Source organism: Lampris incognitus, chromosome 10 (genome assembly GCF_029633865.1).
Source record: "Lampris incognitus isolate fLamInc1 chromosome 10, fLamInc1.hap2, whole genome shotgun sequence".
NCBI lineage: Eukaryota > Metazoa > Chordata > Actinopteri > Lampriformes > Lampridae > Lampris > Lampris incognitus.
The window spans coordinates 54391442-54416818 of record NC_079220.1 but is presented as its reverse complement, the minus strand read 5'-3'; the positions used below and the strand labels follow the sequence as shown (position 1 = coordinate 54416818).

Below are 25377 nucleotides of genomic sequence, written 5' to 3'. Positions count from 1 at the left end.
AGTGAGGCTGTGTTATCGACATGCTTTCATACATTCATGGATTATATTTCCATCTGTGCTCTTATTGCTGCATATTGTCAAAATACCTCGTTTACCATTTCATTGTAGGTCACAGCTGAAATGTACATCCTCTCAGCAGGGATATCCCTCCATCGTTAAAACGTGCCTTACCGGCGTCCGGGTAGCGTAACGGTCTATTCGTTACCTACAAACACGGGGGTCACCAGATCGAATCCCCGTGTTACCTCCGGCTTGGTCGGGCATCTCTACAGACACAATTGGCCGTGTCTGCGGGTGGGAAGCCGGATTGGTAATGTGTCCTGGTCGCTGCACTAGCACTTCCTCTGGTCAGTTGGGCGGCCTGTTCAGGAGGGAGGGGGAACTGGGGGGAATAGCGCGATCCTCCCATGTGGCTACGTCCCCCCTGGCGAAGCTCCTCACTGTCAGGTGAAAAGAAGTGGCTGGTGACTCCACATGTATTGGAGGAGGCACGTGGTAGTCTGCAGCCCCCCATAGATCGGCAGAGGGGGTGGAGCAGAGACTGGCACGGCTTGGAAGAGTGGGGTAATTGGAAAAAGGGAGGGGGGGAAAATGTGCCTTACCCTGTGACTCAGCAAACCCATTAATAATTTATTCTCTGGGCTTTAATGACAATATTTAAAAAGAATTGAGTGCTTACATTTTGGAAACACATTGTACCTGCAGGCATCATTAAATGTTGTTCTCATTTAGCTAGTACAAATAGCTCTCTCTCTCTCTCTCTCTCTCTCTCTCTCTCTCTCTCTCTCTCTCTCTCTCTCTCTCCTCTCTCTCTCTCTCTCTCCTCTCTCTCTCTCTCTCTCTCTCTCTCTCTCTCTCTCTCTCTCTCTCTCTCTCTCTCTCTCTCTCTCTCTCTCTCTCTCTCTCTCTCTCTCTCACTCTTTCTTCCTGTCGCTCCAGACCATTTCGCAACTGGGGAGCAGGTTGCAAGTTTGCGCGAGGAGATCCAGGCGGTCCAGACCCAAAGGAAGCAGCAGCTGGCCGAAATGGCCTTGGTCTCAGAGGAGGCGAGGCAGAGGGCTGCACAGGACCAGGAGGCCTCCCTCACTCAGTTCCGCACAGAGATGGAGCGCATCCGTCGAGACCACCAGCGGGAAAAGGACGCCATCGAGGAGAAGGTGGGTAAAAGTGCAAGATGAGGGGATTAATAAAGGTAGGGAAAGACAAAGGATGATGGATGGTGAAGAGGATTACAGATGCACTGAAGCATAAAAATCTCTATTTGTGTTAGTTCACTAGCTACATTTTAACTCATCTCCACGTCAGTGCAGAGAGTGGAAAATAATTACCCCCTTATCTCCGTGTATGTAATGCGAGACTGCCTTGAGAAACCTTTCACCCTCATCAGTGTAGATTCTGTAAAATTTCTGAAGGAAGGATCTGTTGACAAGGGCTTCCATCCAGGAGGTGACTATTTGCTCTTACACCGTCTTTGTAAGTGAAGCGTCAAGGCTTGGCAGCAGAAGGAGGAGAATGTGTGAGTTTGTCATTCTCTAAATTACACTACGGTACAAGCACACACACACACACCTACAACTACAGACTGTATGCCCAGAAAGTTAAATCAGTTCATCATTTAGTGTCCAGTTGTGTCCAGATGAACTGATTGAACTTTCTGAGATATCCTTACCTGGATTAATCAGAATCAGAATTCTTTATTCATCCCCGAGGGGAAATTGGGTTCTACTACAGACACTTATGCTCTAATAACTAAAAACTAACACGATACAAGATAAGAAAATAGAAACAGAAATAAAAGATAAATAGAAATACAAGCATGGTGCACCTAACACCTATTTACACTGCACTACCGCAGCACACAACAAGCAGCACAAACAAAACTCAACAGGGCCAGTCCAGTGACCATTAACTCAGAGTGTCTGCAGTCTGAGTCTGAGGGAGGAGTTGTAAAGTTTGATGGCCACAGGCAGAATGACTTCCTGTGGCGCTCTGTGGTGCTTTTTGGCAGAATGAGAGCAGAATTATTGAGCATGCATCAAGACGTACAGACTATGCTGGCTTACAATGCAGTGGAGTCCGTCAACCCGGTCTCACCAATCTGCGTACAAATAACACAATATTACTCTTTGCGTGCAGTGCATAGGCCAAAATCCAGTTTTGCATGCAGATGATACGCCAGTCCTTTCTATTAACTTCTTTGGAGAGCTGATGCGTCCAAATACCACGCGTCACCTCGAATGGTCATGATGTCACCAGCGAGGCTCAGTTTGCCCAGTTCACCAGAAGCGTGGGCATCCACAACCAGGGTCAAGGTTAGGGTTAGGGCCAGGGTCAGGGTTAGGGTCAGGGTCAGGGTTAATAAAGTAACTAAAATACTACCATTAATACCATGATTTAATTACAGTAGATTGTTTCCCCGGCTTACCTGCTTGTGGATGTCCACGCATCAGGTGAACTGGGCGAACTGAGCCTCACTGGTGAACTGAGCCTCGCTGGTGACATCACCACCATTCAAGGTGATGCGTGGTATTTGGACCCATCAGCTCTCCACAGAAGTTAATGGAAAGGGTTGGCGTATCATCTGCACGCAAAACTGGATTTTGGCGCATGCATTGCACGCAAAGTGAAAGGGTAATATCTTGTTATTTGTACGCAGGAAACTCATTACAGACTGGCTCAGTCTGTAATTGGTGAGCCAAATGCCTTGTCGCCAAGAACATGCATGTGTTGCTAAGCAAGTGATTGATTAATTGAGGTCCCAGCCACTCAAGTCGTACCATGACAGCTGCCTTCATAACCTGCTCTTATTATTGGAGTAGATCTTTAACCCTTGTAAGTGGACATAAAGAGATGTCCCTATGCTGTTTGAGTCTGAGTGTGTCTGTGTATGTACATAAGCCGGCTTATGCACGTTTTGTGCATTCATGTGAAAGCTGAGATGCCTTTATCTAACCAATATTGACCTTACATTAACTAGAAACCCACAAGTTCACATTAGCTGTCCCCAAGAGGAACATTAGCTTGCAACAAGAGCAACAACACATAATCATGTCAGAACTAGAGACATAAACTGGGAACGTGCATAAAACATGACATAAGGATTTGAAAGCGCTGTAGAATGAATAAGCTGGGACGCAAGCGCCTGGAGTTGGGAGTGAAACTGTTGCAGTTAGTTTACGCCAGGTGGGATAAATGAGATTAGCCATCTGTCTTATCCTGCCTGGGGTTGCTTAAGCCAATGAGTTTATGGAAGAGGTTCAGATTCTTTTCACCAAGAGTGACTTGGGCAATTAATGATGCAGCAGACTTTAAATAAAGCCTGCATGAATAGGCATTAGTCAGGGCGATCTGCTGAGGAATCAATAATCTTAATGCTATTGATTCATTTTTTGTTTGCTTTCCAACTCAGTCTCTCCGAATCAGGTCACTGTCGAGAAGGTGGATATTGAGTCAGTCAGAAGAAAAACAAACAAAATTGTTGTACATAGTTCCCTTCAAGCATTAAAAACATCTATTTGGTTTAAATTATCACACCTGCTGGCTTTTCTTATTGATTTTGATTTGATTTGATTTTGATATACTTTATTAGTCCCCATGGTGAAACTCATGCTCTGCATTTGATCCATCCTAACTGTGTAGCTAGGAGCAGTGGGCAGTCGCCGTGCAGCGCCTGGGGACCAACTCCAGTTTGTCTTGCCATGCCTCGGTCATGGACACAGACAGGAGTATTAAACCTAACATGCATGTCTTTTTGATGGTGGGGGAAACCGGAGCAACCGGAGAAAACCCACCGCAGACACAGGGAGAACATGCAGACTCCACACAGGGGACGACCTGGGATGACCCCTGAGGTTGGACTACCCTGGGGTTCGAGCCCAGGACCTTCTTGCTCTGAGATGACAGTGCTAACCACTGGGCCACCGTGCCGCTTTCAAGACATTGGTTTATGGTGTTTGAGAGTCAGAATTTACCTCATACAGTCACCACACAAGTGTATGAGTCCCAGAACCCACAGGCCCATGCTCTGGTTGGTGCTCTAGCAACAAGCTAGTGATGTCAGCATCACTGACAACATTTTGGATATGGTTGGCCTCATGATGACTCCTGCAGTCAATGAAGTTAACACACTGGAGATGGAGAAGGCACATCTCACAGGTACTAATCAGAGATCTAAGATCTAAGTTAGAATTGATAGAAGATGTATTAGCTGAAATATGTCACTGTATTGAAGTAATCCATCCATCCATTATCCAAGCCGCTTATCCCAATTGGGGTCGCGGGATGCTGGAGCCTATCCCAGCGGTCATTGGGCGGCACGCGGGGAGACACCCTGGACAGGTCGCCAGTCCATCACAGGGCCGACACATTCACACCTAGGGACAATTTAGTATGGCCGATTCACCTGGCCTACATGTCTTTGGACTGTGGGAGGAAACTGGAGCACCCGGAGGAAACCCACGCAGACACGGGGAGAACATGCAGACTCAACACAGAGGACGACCCGGGACGACCCTCAAGAGATTGGACTACCCCGGGGTTCAAACCCAGGGCCTTCTTGTTGTGAGGCGACCGCGCTAACCACTGCGCCACCGCGCCACCCGTATTGAAGTAAAGCAGAAAAAAGGAACGAGTGAAATGTGCAGTTACCAAACACTGCACGCCTTTTTTACAAAACAAAAAAAGTTGTTACCGGTTCTGAGCTGAGTTCAGAACCGTAAGTTCACTGTTCACTTCCTATACGACATAGAGGATCCAGTCCCTGAAGGCAACGTGGTTTTGCCGACTAGGGTTTCAGCGTACCTCCTCTTGTTAAAACGAAAACATTATTCTTCCGTGTGTCTTCATCAAAGCAGTCTTTGTCCGTTGAGTGCTTCATTTCAAAGGGAATAGCGTTCAGCTGTTCAGAAGATGAATGATCTGGCTCCTCCAACACAACTTAAAACTTGTTTCCAGTAGTGCGCCTTTTCCTTGAAGTTGAAACGTTTTTACCTTTTATCATCTGATACACAGAAACCAGAATTATTTATTCTCAGCCGTCACAACCCTCAACCGCTCTGCTGGAAACATAACAAAAGAACAGCTTCGGTATGCTGAACAATTTAAAGGGTGAAATGTCTTGTTCCACCCACCTCCCATTGTAAATGTGGAATATACTGTTTTTAAGAACAGAGGCGATTTGGCTACAGGGTTAGAGCCAAGCCAGAGGGTGAAGCGACGGCGTTTCTTTTGATACGTTAGCAACCTTTGCTCTCTGCTATCTAGCTGAACCAGAACGGACTTCTGTCAAAACTTCTTAGATTTACTATTACCCTTATTTTCTCTCTCTCTCTTTCTCTCTCCCCCTCTCTCTCTCTCGTACCTACACCCCTCACCACCATGGTAACTGGACCCAGGCCTGGGAAATCACCCATAATCCTGTGCAGGTCTAGCAGGAAGCTGACTGAAGGTGGTGTTGATCAGAACCTAATCCCTCATCAGGGCCCATCAAAGAGAGCCTCTTTCATTAGAGCCCACCCCGCGCCAGCTGTGCAGCATTAGCCCCGGAATGTAGGGACCTCCAAAGCACCCAGGCGGCCATTTTGGCTCCATATGGCGCACAGAGCCAGGGATAGTAAAGAGATTGAGAGAGATAACGGGAAATGATTGCGTTTTTTACCGGGTAGTCCCCATTTACAGCACCGATGCCTGTTTCTATTGGGTTTTGGTTTTTTTGTGACATGAAGACTTTTTTCCAGTTATAAGTCATTCTATCATTTTTTTTCCCTCACTAATATTTCCATCTCTTCCCTCTGTTCTTGTATTGGATGAAATTATGGCCCCCAGATCAGGGAGTCTGGACTCGATTCGAAGCAGGCAAGGCTGACTAACTGAACTTTAGCTGATAAGGCTATCAGCGGTAGCTTCTCTTTTTATAGAAATATTGATGAATTCTGCACCCAGCGTTTCTTTTTTTGTGTGTGTGTCAGCTAGAAGTACATACTTCCAAAAAAAGAAAAACTCGCTGAAAGTTGTCTGTTTTACCCACCCCCACCCCCAGCCCCCCACCCACTTTTTCTACTTTCTAATCTGTCTCCAAGTTGGACTTGGGAGTGGGCAGGGAAAGTTTCATTATTCGGTTGCGCCCCGGCTATTTCATCTGGGATTGAAGTGGTCCAGGCCTCAGATCCATATTGACTAGTTCTCCCTGTTTTGTAAGCTGAAAATTTCTCATTCTTTTGATGCAGACAGAATTGCTGTCCTCTGCAGTCCGCTGCGCTTTGGAAACCAGGCTGGGGCCGGCCAGCTCCCCCCCCCCCCCCTCCCGTTCTTTTTCTTTTTTTAATACATCTCCTAGATCCTGGAAAGAAGGCCACAGAAATCCATTAAATCCATGAATGGATACTCATCAAAGACCCATACGTTTAGGGAAGAGAGAGGGGTGCGGGGCGGTGGAGGAATGTTGTGCAGGCAGACAGACGGAGCTATTGGAACGAAATGATGAGAAGCAGAATATCAGAAAGATAAGATCAGGCATTAAGATTGTTCTATACCTTCTGAGCTGGACTGCAAAGGCAAGGAGGAGTGAAGGGAGTATAAAGAGAGAGCGAGGCGGAGGAGGTGGTGGGAGGGTGTTTTAGTCTGGTTACCACTGAGGTTTATCTTTGAATTGTGTGTATGTGTGTGTGTGTGTACGTGTTTACATGTGTGTTTTACACTGGGTGTTTATGTTGGTGCTCTTTCACCCATCCATGTGTGCACGCCCCCACATATGCTCACGGGTGAGAGTGCACGCACACGGGGCCAGACCCCGCAATCTCCATGCTCCACTGAGGGGCCTGTGAAGTTGCCTCTGTGCCAGATAAAGATGCTGCATGTCCGGGCCCTCAGTGGAGCACGACTCCTACCTTTCACCCACACCACCGCCTTATCTAACTTTCTTATTCCCTCCCTACACCACCACTACCACCACCACCCTCCTCCGTCTCTTCCTTTCTCTCTCTTTTCCCTCTCCTTCCCAGTGCCTTCAATTTATGTCAGAACCCAGACGAGCCCACATTAGGGCTTCCTAGAAAGAGGTAGCCTTCCCAGAAATCAGGGCTGGGCTTTGAGGAAGTGTGGGAGCAGTGTTTCTTGTTGATACATGTGTACATACACACACACAGACCTCTGTTTGTTCACAAACCCAGAGGGATTTATTGAGCTTGATTTAAAAAAAAAAAGACTCATTTGTCATTAGTCTCGTACTACTTTACCATCTCTTAGTACAAGCTTTTATTTTGCTACATTCTACTACTACTTTTGGCTGCTCCCGTTAGGGGTCTCTTCCTGTCCTCTGCATCTTCCTCTGTCACTCCAGCCACCTGCATGTCCTCCCTCACCACATCCATAAACCTCCTCTTTGGCCTTCCTCTTTTATTTTGCTACAATAATAAGTGATAATTGTGAAAAAATATTATCCACCACTAGGTGGCCAAAGTTTTGTCGCTCAAAATCTAGACCTCTGCTTGGAACGCTCCCATATTAACTGTAGCATATTAACTCAGGATATCAATGGCTAGTGATGAATTGGGCTTCAACGGCAGATTATTTTCATAATAGATTACTCTATTGATTATTTTTTAATTAACTGATTTGATCAAACTGATTACTTAGTCTGACCAACAGCCATAAAAAACCTCTCGTATCTACGGGAGCAGCCGATAGTAGTAGATTTATGTCTTACTGATATAAATCAGAGGAAGGCAGCAAATCTTAACATTTATAAAACTGCAACCAACAAGTCTTTTGGTGTTTTGACTTGATGAATGACTCAAACAATTGCTCTACTACCAAAAATGTTAACTGATTAACTTTCTGTTAATCGATTAATCAACTCATTTTTCAGTGCTAGGGATTAGGGCTGCGTAGAGTTTCTATGAGCTCAAAGGGCTATTTTTCCTGGCGGTGAAAAGCTCTTTGTTTTGGACCTTTCGCTGTCGATCATGCAGCTCAATGTCACCCTCCCTCCCTACTTGTCAACACTAGAGATCTACGATACTGTAAGACAAAAGACCAGGAGGCATCACGTTTGACAGGAAGTGAATACGGCCCGGAATCTGGAGGTCCCACTTACTGTAAGCGTAGAGAGTGCGGTCTTTGAACGGCATGAGATTAGCTGTGCAAATGTTGTCTGATGCCTTTTTCTGTCGGCCTCAGCGCTGTGTTGCAGGTCCGTGTGCCTTTGTGTTTTTGTGTTGGAATGGTATGCTAGCTATGTTAAAGTTGTGTACTGCATGGGAACGTTTTACAAGCCACATTCTCACATCTCCTATTAATAAAGTGCTGGGTCAATTGAACATGTGTGTGTGTGTGTGTGTGTGTAATCAAGTACACACTTGGTTGTTTGTGTTGGGCGTATGTGTGTTGGCTTCAGATGAAAGGGAAAGGGCATTTCATCAGACACTAACTAGGTGTGACAAAACCTCCTGGGGCCAAACCTCAACCAATGAGAGAGCAGCTTTCAGCCAGGCAGCAGCCAATCATTCCTCCCGCATACCTTCGAACCGATGGCCCTCTAGCCTAGCCCAGTAGATCATACCTTAACATGAAAGCCAAAACACACACACACACGCACTTCCTGTGTTTGCACAGATAGCTGATGCCCACCACTGTTTTATTGTGTAAAGGTTTGTTTTCTCCCCAGCTTGTTCTGCAAAGAGGCTGTGAAAGCAAATCCTACAACTTCTTACTACAAACATCCATCCATCCATTATTCCAACCCCCTATCCTGCTCTCAGGGTCGCGGGGATGCTGGAGCCTATCCCAGCAGTCACTGGGCAGCAGGCGGGGAGACACCCTGAACAGGCCGCCAGGCCATCACAGGGCCCACACACACACACATTCATACCTAGGGGACAATTTAGTACGGCCGATTCACCTGACCTACATATCTTGGACTGTGGGAGGAAACCGGAGCACCCGGAGGAAACCCACGCAGACACGGAGAGAACATGCAAACTCCACACAGAGGACGACCCGGGACGACCCCCAAGGTTGGACTAGCACCCCGGGGCTCGAACCCAGGACCTTCTTGCTGTGAGGCGACCGCGCTAACCACTGCGCCACCGTGCCGCCCTCTTACTACAAACAGTAGTGTAGTAAAATAAGTAGAATTAGATACTGGAAAGTCGAGCTCTGTCGGCTCAAGCAATTTCGGGTTTGATCACATTGCTCTTTCATGAGCTTAGGCTTCCCTCTCATTGAGAGGGTTTTAGAGGAGGCGGGCGAGCTCTGGAGACTGAACTAAGTCTGATATGTTATTCAGATGTAGCGCAGCAGAGTTGCCATTCATCATTAAGTCATGAATCCTAGAATGCGCAGTGAAAAGCTGGCTTGTACATGGCATACTTCTGCTGCATCATATAACTCTTTCAATGATGGACCCCTCGACCATTCATCACCGCTGTTTCTGTCCACCCCATCTCTTCCCAAAGGGACAACACGCACACATGCACAAACATGTGGAGCAATAGGTGACAGACACACAAACAGAGCTACTGTTCCGACCGTCCGGTAACACTTCAGAATAACTACACAAATGAAACGTTAGGTGAGTATTAGTAACATTTGTAAAGCAAGACATGAACCAATGGTTAGTGTGTCAATGGATGTTTTATAAATACTTATTCATTCTGCTATAATAACAATACAACCTTATATATATGAGAAAATAATATATGATATAATATTTATATAATAATACAATCTTTGCATTTGATATTTGCTCTTCTCACCACGCCTTCCAGTCCTCCTGATGGATGGCGTAAGTCCACCCCCGTCCTTTTTCGATTGGAGTTTTCCCTTTGGCGTGCGATAAAAATGCAGGTGTTTTACAAATGATGACTTCAGTAGTTACTAATACTTCACTAATGCTTCATAGTGTAGTTATTCTGAAGTGTTACCGATCGTCCTGGTGTCGCTCTCCTCTGGCTGACAGCCTGACCTGTCCATCCTCTCAGCCTGACCTGTCCAGCCTCTCAGCCTGACCTGTCCATCCTCTCAGCCTGGCCTGTCCAGCCTCTCAGCCTGACCTGTCCATCCTCTCAGCCTGACCTGTCCAGCCTCTCAGCCTGACCTGTCCATCCTCTCAGCCTGGCCTGTCCATCCTCTCAGCTTGACCTGTCCATCCTCTCAACCTGACCTGTCCATCCTCTCAACCTGACCTGTCCATCCTCTCAGCCTGACCTGTCCATCCTCTCAACGTGACCTGTCCAGCCTTTCAGCCTGACCTGTCCATCCTCTCAGCCTGACCTGTCCAGCCTCTCAGCCTGACCTGTCCATCCTCTCAGCCTGGCCTGTCCAGCCTCTCAGCCTGACCTGTCCATCCTCTCAGCCTGGCCTGTCCAGCCTCTCAGCCTGACCTGTCCATCCTCTCAACCTGACCTGTCCATCCTCACAACCTGACCTGTCCATCCTCTCAACGTGACCTGTCCATCCTCTCAACCTGACCTGTCCATCCTCTCAGCCTGACCTGTCCATCCTCTCAACGTGACCTGTCCAGCCTTTCAGCCTGACCTGTCCATCCTCTCAGCCTGGCCTGTCCAGCCTCTCAGCCTGACCTGTCCAGCCTCTCAGCCTGACCTGTCCATCCTCTCAGCCTGGCCTGTCCAGCCTCTCAGCCTGACCTGTCCAGCCTCTCAGCCTGACCTGTCCATCCTCTCAGCCTGACCTGTCCATCCTCTCAACCTGACCTGTCCATCCTCACAACCTGACCTGTCCATCCTCTCAACGTGATCTGTCCATCCTCTCAACCTGACCTGTCCATCCTCTCAACCTGACCTGTCCATCCTCTCAGCCTGACCTGTCCATCCTCTCAGCCTGACCTGTCCATCCTCTCAACGTGACCTGTCCAGCCTCTCAGCCTGACCTGTCCATCCTCTCAGCCTGGCCTGTCCAGCCTCTCAGCCTGACCTGTCCAGCCTCTCAGCCTGACCTGTCCATCCTCTCAACCTGACCTGTCCATCCTCTCAACGTGACCTGTCCATCCTCTCAGCCCCCACATAACTGTGGTATCAGCTTGAAGAATATGCAATCACTGCAGTAAAGTTTCCTCCGTACTCATAGAGAGATACTGAAGATGGTAGAGGGTTACAGCATCTCTCTCCCATCTCTCGCTCTCTCTCTCTCTCTCTCTCTTGCTCTCTGTCTCTCGCTGTCTCTGTCTGTCTTTCTCTCTCTCCCCTCTCTTGCTCTCTCGCTCTCTCTGTCTCTCTCTCTCTCTGTCTCTCTCTCTCTCTAACACACACACACTCTTTTTTCTTTTCTTCACTCATTATCACACACAGCACTTCCTCCCTGCACCTCAGACGTGTGTGTGTGTGTGTGTGTGTGTGTGTGTGTGTGTGTGTGTGTGTGTGTGTGTGTGTGTGTGTGTGTGTTTAACACTGCATTTTTGAGGTCCAAGCCATAAGGTTCAGAAATTACTCTGGTCCATCATGGTCACCAGCTTCTCTACCAGTGTGTAAAAGGAGCAGAACACACAAGCGGCGTGGGTGCAGCGGGTGGTCTTCTTCATGGCATTTGGTATAAATATGGTATATGAATACTCCACTCCGTCATTAGCCTCATCTTGTGATTACAAAATGAAAGCAGTTCGTGGCTGCAGTGCTGACACTTGCCGATTGGGTTAATATTGTAGGCCAGGTTGCTTTTGGTGATCAAATGACAGCGTAACCTCAGGTCAGTCACAGTCTTACGGTACGGGTGTTTCCAGATTTGGGGAGTCATTATGTGATATGATGGCAAAGGCTTACGACTCAAAAAGAAATGCCACTTTTTTTTCTTTTCTTTTTTTTTTTTTGTCAGTGAGAGGTAGCTACTAGGTATTAAACCTACTAAATGTAAAAGTTATAGAGCAATGCCTTGCTCACATCGTCCTCCCATAGAAGCCACTGTGAGCCCTCCACTGGTGACAGGCGGTAATACCAGTTATAAATGGCTTCATAGGGAAGTATCACTTGTGTTGAGATAGTACCACTTTGACAATTTGACTTATGTGCACATACACTTTTAATTTTCTTCTTTTTGTTTCAAAGCTGAAAGTTATCTTCTTTCTTTCTTTTTTGCATCCCCCCCCTTTTTTTTCTCCCCAATTGTACCCGGCCAATTACCCCCCTCTTCCAAGCCATCCTGGTCACTGCTCCACCCCTTCTGCCGATCCGGGGAGGGCTGCGGACTACCACATGCCTCCTCTGATACATGTGGAGTCGCCAGCCGCTTCTTTTCACCTGACAGTGAGGAGTTTCACCAGGGGGGACATAGCGCGTGGGAGCATCACGCTATTCCCCCAGTTCCCCTTTCCGCCTGAACAGGTGCCCCGACCGACCAGAGGAGGCATTTAGTGCAGCGACCAGGACACATACCCACATCCGGCTTCCCACCTGCAGACATGGCCAATTGTGTCTGTAGGGACGCCCGACCAAGCCGGAGGTGACATGGGGATTCAAACCGGGATCCCCATGTTGGTAGGCAACGGAATAGACCGCTACCGTACCCAGACACCCCGAAAGTTACCTTTTTAACCCCAGCTGGAAGGCTGGGTCAGCTAGTTCAGTGCCTCCGGAGCAGGTTGAGGCGAAGTATTTTTGATGAGGACAGTTCAACAGATATGGCCACGTGACCTCACTCATTTTTAGACCATCCTGATTTCCCCGTAGTCGTTTATATACAGGAGGTAACAGAGGACTAATAATTCCTTCTACTGATCAAATCCCTTTTTGAAATTGTAACTCCCAAATAAAGGAGGCCTCCAAGAAAAAGGGGAGAGTTGACACCTGTAACTGCTCTCAGATGTGTCCAAACTGTTTTTCTAGCTTTTACAAAACTCTACTGCTACTTTCAGCTGCTAGGCCGTTAGGGGGCGCCACAGCGGATCATCCGTTTCCATCTCTTCCTGTCCTCTGCATCTTCCTCTGTCACACCAGCCACCTGCATGTCCTCCCTCACCACATCCCTAAACCTCCTCTTTGGCCTTCCTCTTCTCCTCTTCCCTGGCAGCTCCATATTCAGCATCCTTCTCCCGACATACCCAGCATCTCTCCTCCACACATGTCCAAACCATCTCAATCTTGCCTCTCTTGCTTTGTCTCCAAACCGTCCAACCTGAGCTGCCCCTCTAATATACTCGTTCCTAATCCTGTCCTTCTTCATCACTCCCAATGAAAATCTTATCATCTTCATCTCTGCCACCTCCAGCTCCACCTCCTGTCTTTTCATCAGTGCCACTGTCTCCAAACCATACAACATAGCTGGTCTCACAACCATCTTGTAAACCTTCCCTTTAACTCTTGCTGGTACTCTTCTGTCACAAATCACTCCTGACACTCTTCTCCACCCACTCCACCCTGCCTGCCCTCTTTTACAAAAATAAAGAATAATATTGGAGACTTGGGGATTTTCTCTTGTTCTGTCTCTTGTTCTCTAGCTCTGCCTAGATCCCAACAACCGAGGAAACGCATCACCCAACAACAACAACCTCCCTCTCACAGTCATCCACTCCGACGCACCGGCTTTGATCCTGTGATGCTGACTTGATGGTGACGTGTGCCGTCACATTTAGCGGGCCTTCTGTTCTATCTCTCAGCCACAAAATGGTGGTGCGAGGTTGTTGTTATTTTCATCATCATCAACCCCCCCCCCCACTTCTTTTTTTTTTCTTTTTCTTTTTTTATGCTGGTCGTCTGCAATTTGGAGATACACCAAATCACATTATTTAGTCGGTCATGGATGAGGCTAGAAGGAGAGATGCGTAGACATGGCAACATCAAAGAGGTCCTGCGTTCACCTCTATCCCTCAAGTCTGAGTGGGAGGAGAGACAAAGCTTTTAGCAGGTGAAAGTCACCTTCTGGGACAGACACGCAGAAGTGACGTTTAGCTTGCTTGATGTTTTGGAGAATTCCAAACTTGCAGGGTTTTTTTTTTTTTCCTGCTCATGAAAGTGACATGAAAAATTGAAAATTGTCCCTGAGTGTGAAAGTGTCTGCCCTGAGGTGGGCTGGCGACCGATCCAGGGTGTTTCCCCGCCTTCTGGCCAATGAATGCTGGGATAGGCTCCAGTGTTCCGCGACCCTAATTGGGATAGGCAGCTTGAAAGGTGGGTGGATGGATGAAAGTGACGGCGGCACGGTGGTTAGCGCGATCGCCTCACAGCAAGAAGGACCTGGGTTTGAGCCCCCGGGTAGTCCAACCTTTGGGGTGGTCCCGGGTCGTCCTCTGTGTGGAGTTTGCATGTTCTCCCCGTGTCTGCGTGGGTTTCCTCCGGGGGCTCCGGTTTCCTCCCACAGTCCAAAGACATGTAGGTCAGGTGAATTGGCCATACTAAATTGTCCCTAGGTATGAATGTGGGTGGGGGCCCGGGGCCCCAGCCTGGCCCTGTGATGGCCTGGTGACATGTCCAGGGTGTCTCCCCACCTGCCACCCAATGACTGCTGGAATAGGCTCCAGCATCTCTGTGACCCTGAAAGCAGGATAAGCGGTTTGGATAGTGGATGGATGGATGGATGGATGGATGGATGGATGGATGGATGGATGGATGGATGGATGGATGGATGGATGGATGGATGGATGGATGGATGGATTGAAAGTGATATGAGATGGCTGTATGCATGTACACACTAGAAAATGTGCTTGTGTATACATTTTGTATACTTTCGTGACTGTTGTGATTTGTGTTTACATGAATGCTGCTGTGCAGCCATGTGCCAATCCATTAGAATGTGCTAGAGCTGGAATTTGTGTTTATGTGTTTGTGTGTCTGTGAGAGAGAGAGAGAGTATGCACGTGCATGTATGCAAGTGCAGGCATGCATACTTGCATTCGCGACTGTGCCTAGACCTATCTGGGCTCCTAGTTTCCTCAGTGCACCATCAGGCCCAGCGGCAGAGAGAGAGGGAGGGAGAGGGGGAGGGGGAGCGCGTGAGTCACCCAGCAGATGAAAGAGTCAGAGTAAAGGCTCTGCCATCCCAAAAAAACATCACACAGCTCCCTTGCACACTTTTTTGAAGTCATCCAAGAGGAGAGAGGGAAAGCGACACACTTTCTCAATCGCATTAAATATGGCATCAGGCGGCTGCCGTCTTGTTGCATGCTATAGATTACACTTCGGTTTGAAGTGGGGTTCTAACTAGGACACCGTAATATTGGGCTCTGATTTGGGGTTGAGGCCCACGCTTCCAAATGTAGAGATAAAGTTGCTCAGCCTGTCAGAGTGGAAGTCGATTTTTAACTAAGATGGATGGATGGGTGGATGGATGGATGGGGAACGACCTACTAGTAGACTAAAAACATTTAAACGGTTCTCTTCTTCATACTTTCTTTTTTTTTTTTTGGTTGATTTTCCCCCCCCCCTTTTTTTTTCTCCCCAATTGTACCCACCCAATTACCCCACTCTTCTGAGCCGTCCCGGTCTCTGCTCCACCCCCTCTGCCGATCCAGGGAGGGCTGCAGACTACCACATGCCTCCTCTGATACATGTGGAGTTGCCAGCTGCTTCTTTTCACCTGACAGTGAGGAGTTTCACCAGGGGGATGTAGCGTGTGGGAGGATCACACTATCCTCCCCCCCGTACAGTCGCCCCGACCGACCAGAGGAGGCGCTAGTGCAGCAACCAGGACACCTACCCACATCCGGCTTCCCATCCACAGACACGGCCAATTGTGTCTGTAGGGACGCCCGACCAAGCTGGAGGGAACACAGGGATTCTAACCGGCGATCCCCGTGTCGGTAGGCAATGGACTAGACTGCCATGCTACCCGGACGTCCTCTTCTCCATACTTTTTTTTTTTATCACAGAATCAATCCAGCTTCTCTGTTGCTCCTTCCACACCACAGAGAAGCCAAACACCTCCCATCTCCAAGTCATCAAATGAATGACCTGCAGGTGGTCCATCTGCACCCAGACGCTCTCATGTGAAAACCCCGGCACCGCCTCTCATCATTCACCCCCACCTCCGTACCCCCCATTAGTCTAGTGATCCCTTATTAATAGACCAAGGGCAGACTGACGAGAGAAAGTGGGGAGGGCGGAGAGGAAGACTTCAGAGGAAAATATGAAAATGAGATCCCTTTTCCAGCGCCTCTCAAGTGTTCCCACCTGCTCATGTTAAAGATAGCCCTGACTGTACGAGCTGCCCCGGCCGTCGCACATTCACCCGCTTAAACAAACTCCTTCTTCTTTCTTTTGGCCCGTGATGTGGTGTAGATGCTGAACTCAATCACGCTGATGGTAATGGGCGCAATTGGTTTTCTGACTCCGACTGCCAGTCTGGCTGAGAAGTGCGTTACCTGTGCATGTTTTGGTGTGTAATGCTTTTGTGTTGCTACATCCACAGCCGACTTTTTCATTGTCACGTGTGTGTGTGTGTGTGTGTGTGTGTGTGTGTGTGTGTGTGTGCTTGCCTGTGCATGCCCGTGATGTATTATTTCTTTACTGCGTTGTGTGCACCGCCAGTAAGCAGCAGAGATGAAGAGAATCACTACTGACAGCCAGTGATGGCAAACTGTGAAATGGAAATAAAGCCCCCTTGTCATTACAAACTCTCTCTCTCTCTCTCTCTCTCTCTCTCTCTCTCTCTCTCTCTCTCTCTCTCTCTCTCTCTCTCCCTCTCTCCCTCTCTCTCTCTCTCTCTCTCTCTCTCTCTCCTCTCTCTCCCTCTCTCCCTCTCTCTCTCTCTCTCTCTCTCTCTCTCTCTCTCTCTCCCTCTCTCTCTCTCTCTCTCTCTCTCTCTCTCTCTCTGTCTCTCTCTCTCTCTCTCTCTCTCTCTCTCTCTCTCTCTCTGTCTCTCTCTCTCTCTCTCCAACACACACACGTGCGCACACAGGACGACAGCACAGCAAGACAGCAATGATTACAAACAAACGAGCAAATAATGCGTCCCAGCACCCCCCCTCCCCCCCCCCACTACAGCAAATTGAGCTCAAATTGCTACGAGAGACATGCGTAGTGAGCAGCCGAATGTTTTGAACACTTACTCGTCCCACTGTCACTACCGCTTTGTAACTCGTCGGGGGGTGAGGCTTCCCTGGTAAACCGGTGGCATCGCTCCGCCGCTGCTGTCCCCCCCCCCCCCCCCCCCACACACCTGAATCTGTCCCAGGATGCACTGCACGGGGCACGTTGCATGGGTAGACGTGTCAACGTTCGTGACCCGTAGTGCAAGTTGTGACGATGAAGGCCCCAGTCACTCCTCGGCAACGCACCGTGACCACGGGGAACCGGAACGTATGAGGAAGAACGTCACACGGAAGCAATGTCTTGCCCAGGTCCATACGGTGTGTTGCGTAAAAGCCTTTTTTTTCTATCGGACAATCACGCAAACGCGCACACACACACGAGGAAGAGATCTTGTGTTGGCAGCAATAGTCCACTGGGAATTGTTTACATGAGCTTCCTCCTCTCTCAGCAACAACACACCAGCTCCCTACATGTCCACCTCGACTACATTTCACCACCGTTGTAGATCATACTCTGGATGTGTTTGGCCTTTTTCACTCCCTGTTTGTTTGTTTGTTTGTGTGTGTGTGTGCACGTGTGTGCGCATGTGTGGCCACGTGTGGTCGAGCGAAAGAGAGAAAGAAGCACGCTTCCTGTGTATGCAAAGTCTTCCTCGTGTGTGCAGGCAAATGTGTGTGTGTTAGTGTTTGGCCTAGATCCAGCTGCAGATTGTTAATTAAGTTCTGGTAAGCAGTGCATGCCTTGCCTTCAGATCCACTTCCACTTCATTTACACACACACACACACACACACACACACACACACACACACACACACACACACACACACACACACACACACACACACACTTCAAAGCAGCCACACTCTACACCGCTACGATTAAGAGGCGATTGAAGAGTCTGATACAGCCTCAAAGTGCCGTCAGCACCATGATGCCTTTGGCAGGGCACAGGTAGTCTCTTTGAAAGTGCTCACACACACACACACACACACACACACACACACACACACAAACAAACCCACATATGACTGGATTTTTAATCTAGCTCTAATGGCTGTTTTGTATTTGTCTCAGTTCTTCTGGCCTTGTTCATCTTGTGGTTTCCTGCTCATATTGGGTATATCTGCTCATACTGTTGTGTATATCTGCTCATATTGGGTATATCTGCTCATACTGTTGTGTATATCTGCTCATACTGTTGTGTATATCTGTTCATACTGTTGTGTATATCTGCTCGTACTGTATGAATATCTTTATGTATTTTTACTCGTTTCTGTGTGTGTAGATGGCCGAGCTCTTGAACATATGATGTTGTATATTGTGTCCTGATATATACATATACCCCTGGGTGACTGGAGGTAAAAGGAATAGACTAGCAGCTCGTTACGTTTTCATGTAACATCTGAGCCTTGTTTGCATGTCATCATGGCCATATGTTCTCACATGCGCCCCCAAAGGGACATGTCAGAAATAGAAGATAGTCATGCGTTCGGTATTTCAAAATAAGTGTGCATTAGACATGAATAAAATAAACCATATGTTGGCAGGTGCACATCAGAAAAAAAAGGCAAGAGGACGTACAATCCTCCCCCCCTTTTCTCCCCAATTACCCCGCTCTTCCGAGCCGTCACGGTCGCTCGCTGCTACCATTGCTCGCTGCAGACGACCACATGCCTCCTCCGATACATGTGGAGTCGCCAGCCACTTCTTTTCACCTGACAGTGAGGAGTTTTGCCAGGGGGAAGTAGTGCATGGGAGGATTACGCTATCCCCCCAGTCCCCCCTACCCGAACAGGCACCCCGACCGACCAGAGGAGGCGCTAGTGCAGCGACCAGGACACATATAGTCCATGGGCCAGACGATATTTCGGTACACTCAAGGTGGCAAAACTTACTTATAATTTTTGAAAGGATCCATGTCTGTAGATGATATTTTGGTATGATAACCATTCCTGAGTGGCAGCTGTATCACAGTTATCAGCTCATGAAGTTAACCACCCGCTAAACTAAATTGCATTTTAGACGCTGGTGCATATCCTGGTTTAGCCTCATGGTCAGGACATTTTTCAATGTTCCATAATATTGTCTTTGGTATCATTTTAAAGGGGACCTCTTAGCTTTCATTCAAGCCCTGTTGTGGATATTTCTCACAAATATAGAGGTCACTTGAGCTCTTCAACCCGTCAATAACACACATCTTTCTGCAATTTTCGCCTAAACTATATACTTTCTTTTAGCCCTGTGGCATCTAGGAATATCAGGGACACAAAACACAAACACTGGAATACTCACAGGACTGTAAAGATTCAGGAAATGTATAATATACCCATACTATTTCATTGTGTGAGGTGATTGTGAGCCTTAAATGAGAACTAGACCAAAGCCAGTTAGGTCACAAACTGGTCTCTATACATTTGTTTAAATACACAATCAAAATACATGATAAAAAGGAATACCATAGTGAGGTAATGAACTATTTTAATATTTTAAACAACATTGACATTTACATATACTTAGTCAATGATACATGTAATCCCATATCATTAGTGGGTATATGTAATGGTAATGGGTAGGGTAATGGGTATATGTGAATATGGTTACATTATTGTTATCAAGCTCTGGGTAACCAAGTCCAGAATCAACATCCTGTGCATCAATAGACTACTACCACAGTAATACCATCAGAATCATCACACTGTCATTCATCAAACTGCTCGTTTCTCTCATCATCTGACTCCCCAAGTTCAAAGTCCAGTTCTGGACCATCCTGCTGTTTTTGGTTACTGCAGGTCTGTAACCTGCACATGTCTGTGCATGGAAGTCCATTTGACAGGCACATGCAGCTTGGCATTTTGCACGAATGCACACACTTGCATGTTAGCATTTCCAAGACCACATCTGGTGCAGGTGGGGAGCGCATCCAGTAAATGGCCAGCTTGCCTTCTTCGTCTGTCCATCCATACTCAGTAGGGCTTGGCACCACAGGGTTAGCCTGCAAACAGCACTTCCATATTGCTGCCTGATAGTTGGCTCGTTGAACATGCATAAAGAGACAGTCTCTACATGGTGGCAGCTGGCTGGACTCAACCTCTCCCCTTTTGGTGCAGAAGAGCTGGTAACGCAGTTTGTTCACCTCAGCAGTGCTGCTATTAGCAACATACATCCGACAGGTTAACTGCTCAATTTTCTGGAACAGCTCATCACTCACATTCCATGTCTGTCCCAGTTGACTAAAAGTCTCTTGGCAGGAAGTGTGCTTTCTCACTATCTTCAGGGCATTCAGCTTCCCTCGACCAGCGAATGCACTGACAGTGTCGCAGCCTGTGAAGGCATGTAAGCCAATTAGGCTGTCACAGATGCTGTCTCCAAGTGAACTTGCCAGTTTGGTGATGTCGACAAACTGTGTGCGGTTCTGAGTCCCACACTTCTGGTAGATGGGACAGGTGATGTCCTTCTGGAAGCCAAGACAAAGCACCATCACATCAGTGTCCTCAGCTGTGATGATAACTGACTTTGAGCCCGCATTTGCTGCATGCAATGCATGCAGGAGCAGACGGGTGTCAGCTTCTTCATGTGTTGAGTGCAGTTCTGCTGCTTCCTCACACCCATCTTCTGTCAACTTGTAGCAGGTTTCCTCACAGGTCATGTACAACACCTTGCCATGCAGCATAGCTCTGTATCGTGGGAGTTTCCACTCTTCCACCAGAAACTTGATGAGACTGGTCTTGTTGGAGGAACTGCACAGAAATTTTCTCCACTGCTGGACATGGTGTCCCCCTGCAAGATTCTTGTACTGGAGAGTGATGTCTCCACCCCGGTTCAGTCGTTCAGCATCTTTGATCGAAGTCTGGTGATAGACATCAAAAACAACATCAATCCTCCCACTCTGTGCTCCCTCATGGAGGACCTGGGTCAAGGCTGACTCTGCCACCTGTGCAAAGGTTTTGTTGTTGCCATTCATTTTTTGGACCAGGCTCATCCCATCAATGATGGAAGTAGATGGGATTGGGATGTCTTCTGCAGGAGATACATTCTTTTCAAGCTCTCTGGCAAGTGCAGCCTTGTTTGTTTTTCGTAAGGACCCATCAGCATTTGCCAGTGCCCATGGTAGTGGGCCCAATGGGTAGGCAAGGACATCCTTCAGATTCACCTTCCTGCTTTCAGCCACCAGGATCATGTGACTGAAAAGGTTTCTATCTGCCTTCAGAACCACATCCTGTGCTTTCTTTCCATGAGCTTGTTTTGTGCTGACATTGGAGAATGTTTTCAGACTTTGCTTGGTCATCTTGTCGTGGAATTTCACAGGTGGTGGGTCTGCATCTAACCTTGTTTGCTGGAATGCTTGGTAGGCCTCTTCTCCTTTCTCAAGAGCTCTCAAGAGATCTATGGTCTCCACTGGCCATGTTGCCAGTGGAGAGGCTAACCAAATCAATCTCATCAGGGGACATAGGATTGAGCCAGTTATTCTCCATAAGGTCCATGAGAGACTGGACATCTGCTTCATCTCTCTTGATCCTTGGACTCTGTAGATCTGGATGAGACCATTTGCACCTGCCTTGACCTGTCAGGTCTCTCAGCTGTCTGAGGTACATGCTTCTATACTCAGCTGTGAGATAATATTTGGTCACAGCTCCTGGCTTCAAGCTGAATCCCTTTGTCCCTCCAGCTGTTTGGGTGTCTTTGTTCACCGTTTCTTCTATAGCTTGGTCAACAGGGATTCGGCCAAAGGGATTGGTGGAGCCCAGTTGGACTGAGAAGCCTCCTTCCATGAATTCTGTGTACACATCTGGGTGTGTGATGGGCAGCTCAGACATCTGGGCGTAGTAGTAGGGGAGGTAGCGTGCATAATTCATCCTGTCATAAGCAAAGCACCATGGGATCATTGCTGGAATGCTAGCCAAGTGTAGCATCCAGTCTCCCTCTCTGGATGCTCGGATGAGCCCCAACAAGATTTCAACCATGTCCAAATAGGACATCCAGAAGTTCGAGAGGCTGCCGTTTCCACCTCTAAGGAACTCACGGTAGACTTCAAATAGATCCATGATGCGTGTACAAGAGCTGTTCTCGAGGACCTCCTTCAAAGCATGTTGTGAGACTTCTTTCCCAAGGCTGTCAATGGTCTTCAGTGTCTCATTCAGGTGAACCATGTCATTCCTGTGAGTTTCTTCCAACCAGGACAGGAAACCATTCAAGGTCAGTCGCATGAGAGCCTGATACAGGAGCTTGTGTAGTCGCACTGCCCTGTTGTACTTGCGGCCATCCATAACACCAGCAATTGAGCCTTCTGCAATCATGCCAGACTCAATGCAGAGGTCTTTGAGTCCAGCATCTTGGAAACGCTTTCCTATTATTGCCAGCAGTGTGCAGATGGTGTGGAATACCCCAAGCCTAACGATGATATCATGGAACTTGTCATGGTGTTTCCATGTGATCTCGACAGCCTTCGCATGCAGGGCTTGGTCAAAGACACAGACAATCTTCCTCAGGCCTAAGCACTGCATGATGCTCAGTGACTGGTTAAGCACCTCGTTGACAGTAGACATTTGTGTCGCTGGAGCATTGATGGTAGGCAGATAGCCTATATTGTCGGGGATGACCGTCATCTCTCCTCGAGTCAGGATGTTGAAGCCTGTCCAGCTGCTGACTGACTGTTCTTCTTGTTGTGACATGCGTGCTAGGACCCAAAGAAGGTTTTTCTCTCTGGCAAGCTTAGTATTGGCTGCAGTATCGGCATCTGACTTTTTGCTTTGTGGTGGCCCTACCCGTTGTCCAGCATTGTAAGTTGCTAACATTGGTGGGGGTCCATCAATGCTTCTCTTCTTTGTTTTGGGAACAGTGGGCATGGGTTGGACAGGAAGTGGGTTGACTGGTTTTGCTTGCACAGCAATCCCATTGACTCTGTGAGATGTTCCCTCACCACTGACAGTTTCTTCAAGACGGTCGATATTGTCCCAGGCTAAAGTTGTGAATATGCCAGGATGGATGTTAGCTGGAAGGGCAATGCCACTCCCTGATGATGAGAGTTTCTGGAGACACAGGGCAGTGTTGATCTCTTCCATCTGTGAATAGGACACACTGTGACCAAGTCGGTTGAGGATGTTTATCAACTCTACATTTCCTGTCAACGATTTGACACTGAATGGCAGAACAATGTGCTTGGAAGGCTTGGTATTTCCACATGTCACTGCATATACTATGTCATGGCCAAATGACTGCAGAAGGCACTGCACTCTCTGGGATGCATGATCAGGATCATTTGAGCCTGTGAGTAGAGAGTACAGGAAGATAATGAGCGACTCTGGAATGGTAGGACATTCTGCTTCTGGTTTGACTTCAGGCGGCCAGGTTTGAGGAACATCTTGACTTTTAATGTCTGCTCTCAATTTGATGGCTGCTTTGGCTATAACATCTTGTGCACTGACACTTTTCAGGGTCTGCAGCTCCCTTTTGAGAGACTGATTTTCTTTGGCAAGTTCCCTCATGGACAAGTTATCGGGATAGAGGAGGAATTTTCCTTTCTCATCAGGGAATATCTGCAAGGCTCCAGCAAACTCACTCTCCAGGTTTCGCCTTATGTGCTTCTTGGTTGATTCCTTGACTTGGGCAATGCCTTGGGAGTTCATTGAAGCTACCAGTCTAGAAGAGAGATCAGTCATTGTCATCACTTGAGGATTGCCAAAAAGCTCCATCCTGATGAAGAGGAACAGCTCATTGTATGCCTTATTCACAGCAGCTTCATACTGGGCTGCAGCATCATCATCTTAATTGCTGGCAACCTCTCCTTTGGAAACCTCTTCTTTGGTGTAAAGTCTATAGCATGACCTGTGGTAGTGCCCTTCAGCTGCTACAAGGTCTCTACTCACAATGGCAAGGATTCTGCTGTCCCTTTTCTTTGTGGCTGCACTCCTGATCTTTGCATCAGCTCGCAGTTCTCGACACTGCACCAGTACTTCTCTCGTATTCTGTCTCTTGGAATATTTGCTGTTTTTCTGACAAATATGCACTCTGCATCATAAGTCCTAGATGTACTTGGAGCATGTCGAGCTACTCTCTTAAATTGTTTCTCTTCAGCAGAGACACAACTTTTCTTTTCTTTTGCAAGGAGGCCATCAAGAATTTGCTTCATAGTGAAGATACTGCGACACTTTCTGTGGTAGTAGATTGCTGGAATCTGTCCCTCAGGAATGTCTTTTGCCAGTTTCAAAACTGGTGCATGATTTTGTATCTGAGCTGCCCTAAGCAGAGTTCTCCATGAGTCGACACTTTGTAGTGAAACCAGCTTATCTGTATCATCAGAACAGTGGATAATGCACTCCACCCGTGGGTGCTTTGGTATTGGGTAAAAACTTGCTTGTTCACCAGTGGCCATATTCAGTCAGTTTTCATCTGCCACATACAAACAAATACATGTAACTTAGGCGTATGAACACTACTAAAACAAAGTTTACTTTGCTTCACCAGCGTCATATTACCATTATTTATCTTACATAGCCACAAATAGATACATTACCTAGTTGCTATGCAACAGCTGTAATTTTGTCCACACGAGGCCGCTAAAATCAACACAAGATGAAAGTTCCTCGTAGCCACTTTAACTAATCATATTAACATATACATTAAAAGAACATGCTAACATTATGGGAAATTAGCTTACAATCTTCTCCAGAGTGAGACAAGAAGATAGATACCAGTTTCCTCTATATGTGTTTAGTAGAAAGCTATCTGGCTGCACGTTAGCCTAGCTTAGCACAATGAATGGAAGTACACAGTACTGGTTATCCTTGGTTGTTGGCCAACTAAAAACTGTCCCAGAGTTTAAGCTAGGCTAATCAGTACCAGGGGTGTTGAAATGCTATATTGTAAAAATCTGGGCAAATACACAATCGTGAGAGGCACAGAAACAGGTTTCCTGAAAGAAAAATGAAATAGCTGCTCATTTGAAAGGTTATCATGTATTATTTTACTTCTGTTAGTGTACCAAATAAAATGGCACCAGTGGAGTTGTGTCACCTTGTGGTGATATCGATATCTGGTCTGACCCATGGACTAACTGGCTTTGGTCTAGTTAGTTTCTTAGTAATAATGCCCTTCTAATTTAAGGTTCACAATCACCTCACACAATGAAATAGTATGGGTATATTATACATTTCCTGAATCTTTACAGTCCTGTGAGTATTCCAGTGTTTGTGTTTTGTGTCCCTGATATTCCTAGATGCCACAGGGCTAAAAGAAAGTATATAGTTAGGCGAACATTGCAGAAAGATGTGTGTTATTGACGGGTTGAAGAGCTCAAGTGACCTCTATATTTGTGAGAAATATCCACAACAGGGCTTGAATGAAAGCTAAGAAGGTCCCCTTTAAAATGATACCAAAGACAATAGTATAGAACATTGAAAAATGTCCTGA

The 25377-nt window shown here is 47.3% G+C and overlaps 1 protein-coding gene across 1 annotated transcript in view; it reads left to right on the top strand.

Moving 5' to 3' along the window:
- The window catches only part of cep112 (centrosomal protein 112), a 150852-nt gene that overhangs the window by 83919 nt on the left and 41556 nt on the right, over positions 1-25377 (top strand). Inside the window, exon 20 of the mRNA XM_056288467.1 lies at positions 940-1157. Coding sequence (XP_056144442.1) covers positions 940-1157 — 218 coding nt within the window. The remainder of the gene's footprint in view (positions 1-939; positions 1158-25377) is intronic.